At 33.6% G+C, this 4,758-nt stretch overlaps 1 protein-coding gene across 1 annotated transcript; it reads right to left on the reverse strand.

The window, feature by feature from the left end:
- Positions 1-1,996: 1,996 nt before the first annotated feature.
- Positions 1,997-4,410, reverse strand: LOC132756092 (uncharacterized). Its single transcript, XM_060747083.1, has one exon. It carries the CDS (start codon positions 4,408-4,410, stop codon positions 2,824-2,826), a length of 1,587 nt encoding a protein of 528 aa, XP_060603066.1. The 3' UTR covers positions 1,997-2,823.
- Between the last annotated feature and the right edge of the window lie 348 nt (positions 4,411-4,758).

Genomic DNA, 4,758 nt, shown 5'->3' on the forward strand with positions numbered 1-4,758 from the left:
ACATTAAACATTGTCCTCTCCTTTCGCCGCCCCTTATGTCCACTCCAGGTTGTTATTGGTGCCTTCTGGGTGCCCTTTTTGGTGTGTCGGGTGGGGGGGGGGGCTGCGTACTGTAAAACGTTGCCTTACCTTGTTGTTGATCTGTATTCTTGTTGTTTTTTTTGCATAATGGCTGCATAGGCTCTGCACTTGTTTGTTCAAGTGGACATTAGAGCCAAGAATTGAGTACAAAACCCTCCAAAGATAACAAATTTCTTAAAAACCAGCAGACAACTTTTTTTTTTTTACCCCCCTTAAAGTGGATCTATCATACCCTACCCATTATCTACGATGGATGAATTTATTTCAGATAATTGATACTGAACAGTAGAAATGTATCATTTTTGATAATATATCTCTGGAAAATAAATATAGACTTCTATAATGATTTAGTATTGTTGTAGTTTTAGCAATGTACCTGGTTAAGGTTTGATATTATGATTAAAGTTTGTATGAGAATTGAGACTCATATGTTTCATTATTTATTACTATAAAATCTGTTGGGGTTAGCCTGTGTATCAGTCTGGGAAATTTAAGTATAGTAACTCTGTGCAACAGTTACCTGCATAAATTATGGACAAGAGGTCTGCAATTGTTGTGCTTAGGAACTCAATCATTGGTTACCATCATAATATTCAGGAATCAGACTGTTTTGTTTCTGGTAAGTTAACTTGATCAACACTTTCGTCATCAAATATAGAAGGCTTAAATTTTGTCAAATTAAACTAAAGGTAACCTCAAAATATGGAGAGATAGGTTATATTCATATAAATACTAGAACAAGATTTTTGGGGGCAATTCTTAGATTCAGAGTCAGGATTCTAGACTGAAAGTTTGAAGAATGAGACTCAAAGAGTGAGAGATGTTAAGAAAGCTAGATAGTGAATTCTCAGTCACTTATCAACCATGTGTGAGGAAAAAAACTCTGTAACTTTAATTTTAATAGTAGAGTAGAAAATTTAAAGAACATTTTCTCAACAAATAAGACAGATAAATGAACTTAAGAACAGTTATTGTATATTTTTTATGTGAAATTATGGAAGTTTGTAGAAATTATAAAAATTACGGGAGAAGAGAATTTATAACAGTCAATGCAAATAGTTATACTCATGGAATTTATACTTTGTTTCTACAAAATCTCCTTCTTATCTACTATATATTGTTATGTCATAACTTACGAACAACATACAAACTTAATTCGTTTTGTGGTTTGTTTTCATGTATGATAACAAGTTACTGATCGAACATTAAATTATATACGGTATTACAGATCTTTACATTATAGACCAAATTAACTTTAATGTGATTGTCGTAAAGGTTTAAAATACAACAAACACCGTAAAGGCCATATGTGGACCTTCTATCAAAACTGAGGAACAAAGTTCTTAGATGCCCCTCTGTGCATTATTTCAAACGCACCTTTGAGAGCTAGAATTGAGAACTTCGCTCGTCGTGTGAAAGTAAATCCTAAAGGTTCCATGTGGAAATCTAGTGGTGACAAGCCAGTTGAATTGAAGTCTTGGTGAACAACAGTAGATTGTAACTGATTGACCGTACAAAATTGATGGCTCCTTTCAGAAGCAGATTTATTTTGTCCCTTTTTTTACTAGCATAGGTAACGTGGGAGGAAGACCTCAGGTGTCATTCCCCTTGCATTAATTAAGGCGGCCATGGCACCCGAGTAGATCCACTGAAATTTTATATGCAATTGGATAGCTTCCTCAAATAAAGGAATCAAAAGTCCCTGGCAGGACTGAAACTTCAACAAGGGGGGGGTGCATGGGCAAGTGGTTTTGAAGTCACGATCTCAACCTCTCGGACAATGAAGTGCAGTAATTACAGATTCAACTCTTTCTGGATAAAACCTAATAAAGGTAAAAGACTATGTAAGTATAAACTCTGTGTGGTGTGGATTTCTGAAGACATTAACAACACTATTTTGGTTATTTTCATTTATTTGAACACGTTCATGTTTTGTCATCAATATTAAAACTAAGATTGAAAAATGTGAGAACATACATGTAGTCATTCAAAAATAACAGACATACACAGCACATATTGTTGATAAAAACTTTATGTTAGCAGAGATAGGGGAACAGAAATGTGACTATATCCATGTTACATATATTTTTTTTAAATCTTTGCATTTAGTTAATAGTGAAATATCTACTACAATTAAAGGAAATGAAGAAATTAATTTTTTAATACAGATCTTTTTCTTTTCCAAACAATCTATGTTGTTTGTTACTTAAAAAATTTGATCTTTTTTTAAAATAAAATTTCATTAATAAGTTTCTAATATTCTAAATAATAATTTCAAGTAAAAATTATATATATAAAAATTAGAGTATTTTTTTATTTATCTAAAATCTTTTAATTATTGATTTAAAACAGTTTTTGTTGGTTTGTCATACTTTTTGACCCTTTCATTTTCTGGGTTATTGACTTTGGTGTATTTCTCCGCATTACTTTATTCAGTGGTTTTCGCGCTTTTTCACAATTCTTAGTCGATTTGAACCCTCCCCGCCATCCCAAATATTTCTTTTGTTATAATTATTTTCTTTATTTTTAACTTAATTTACTTTGTAAGGGCGTTTTTTTTATCTCTGTTTGTATACTGTTACACAGATTTGTCAATAAACTTTGTCATAATTTGTAACTAGTCGCACTTGTTATTGAAATGTTTCGATAAATAAATGACAAAGTTAGAAAATATAAGCACAATTCAATCATCTGACCTTGACGGTCAACGTTATTTAAATGTCAAGGTCATATCTACTTTATTCAGCATGTTTGTTTGGTCACAATTGGTGTTTTATCCACGTACGAATCAAATCCAAACATAAGAAGCAAAATTATGACAATGCAACCCAAATTCAATAACATAGTCTTGACGATCAAGATCGAAGGCAGACTAAAAGTCGAACGTGGATCACTGTTCATAATCACTTCATGTTTTACGTTTATTGTACGAACAAACTTTGCAAATAAGCTTCCCATCAATGTTGACCCCTCTTCGAATTTTACATATTCTTTAGCAAGATACAAGTGCGCACCTAATGCAGTTGTACATTTGTTGTAACCAATCGCCATCGAGCTCAATACCTCTATAGATGCCATTAAGTAGCGAGAAAATTCGGAATTTGTCAGATATTCAGAGTTTAGAAGTTCAAAGTGCCTATCCCAAACAAAGTGTTTACATGCTTCCAATACTTCATTTTTTAATATTGACTCTAGTTTCCATGCAAGTAACATCTGTGTCTCATCATCCAAACAGACAAGAAGATTTCTTTCGGGAAGCATATAGCAAGGCAGATGACGTTTTTTTACAAACTTGAGCAGCATAGCAAGAGAAGTTTTCAGATGATCCAAAATACTTCCCTTTTTAAGTTTGGTCGTTTCTGACAACCAAAACACAATATTTTTCATAACATATGAAGACATTTCTTCGTAAATAGGCTTCAAAACGTTTTGAGCAATCCACCTCAAGACAACAAGAACTTTAATCTGCATATCACTAAATTGATGAACCAAATATATCTCAATCAGGATAAAACTTATACGCCATTGTAAATCTGAATCGGATGATCCTTTCTCGCCGACTGGAACGAGGAACAATTGGATAGATTTCGCATGTTTGATCATTTTTGTGGTAGGCCAGTTGTAAAATCTTTTCCTATTTGCCCATTCTTTAACAGCAGATGCGGATTTAAACTTCAAAGCTGGAGTGCAATCTTTTTTGCTGATAAATGCCTCTCCACTAAATAATTTCAAAATATGATCATACCAGTGGGCATTTTTCAGCGTTTCTGGTAAAGATGGACCACGTCTTGGAAGCCTTATAGATGAGCTTTCGATCCAACCTGTACTAGTGCGTAGATTCTTTCCATTTTGTTCAAGAAATAAGGTACTAGATAGATACAGTTTCTCGTTCTTCCTTACTACCGATTCCGTAACAAACTTTTGATTGGTAGTAATATCTTCATGGAGACATAGTAATGTATATCCAGGCGGCGTTTCTCGATTATCAGTGTAAACTAACAACTCATCCGTTCCGTTCTGAGGATGATATCTTTTCGTCTCAATACACACAATATTCTCAAATACAAACATTAAATCTGTATCACTTTCTCTAAGAAGAGAAATCCCTTCACGTTTGCTGCCAACCAGAATTTTCTTTATAAGCGTGTAACCAGAGAGTGCAATAAAAGTCCGTCTCATTGCTTCCGATATTTTGTTAAAAACTCTCACCCTGTCTGTTGATTCCTTCTTCGAATATCCCAGGAAATTAAGAAGATCGTAGGTTTTTTCGGAAATTTTCGCCTTGTCTGGATTGTTACCAAATTTTGAATGAAACTGAACATGCTGCATACGCAAGTCGTCAATCGATTTTTTTTCTTGCACGAAAGAGAGCAATGTTGATTTTTTTCTATTGCACGTTGCACATTTCTGCTTAAACGTCTATAAGAAAACAGTTCGTCCATTTTGAAATAATGAATGTTTAAAAGCGATTTATTAAAATTTCAGCACATAATCAAATAAGCGACTGGTGTAGTATCAGGTTACAGTTTGGATCTATAACTTCATAGCGATCATTTTTCAAGTTTAATCATGATTTTTAAAGCTATTATGCTCCGGTGTATTCAGTAAATTTGGAGATACCAACCAGCAAGCAAAAACTTGCATACCTCTTTGAATAGTCGGGTAAAGGGCAGTTAA

This window comes from Ruditapes philippinarum, unplaced genomic scaffold (assembly GCF_026571515.1).
Source record: "Ruditapes philippinarum isolate M1 unplaced genomic scaffold, ASM2657151v2 ctg4004_1_1_1_1, whole genome shotgun sequence".
In the NCBI taxonomy this organism is placed as follows: Eukaryota; Metazoa; Mollusca; class Bivalvia; order Venerida; family Veneridae; genus Ruditapes; species Ruditapes philippinarum.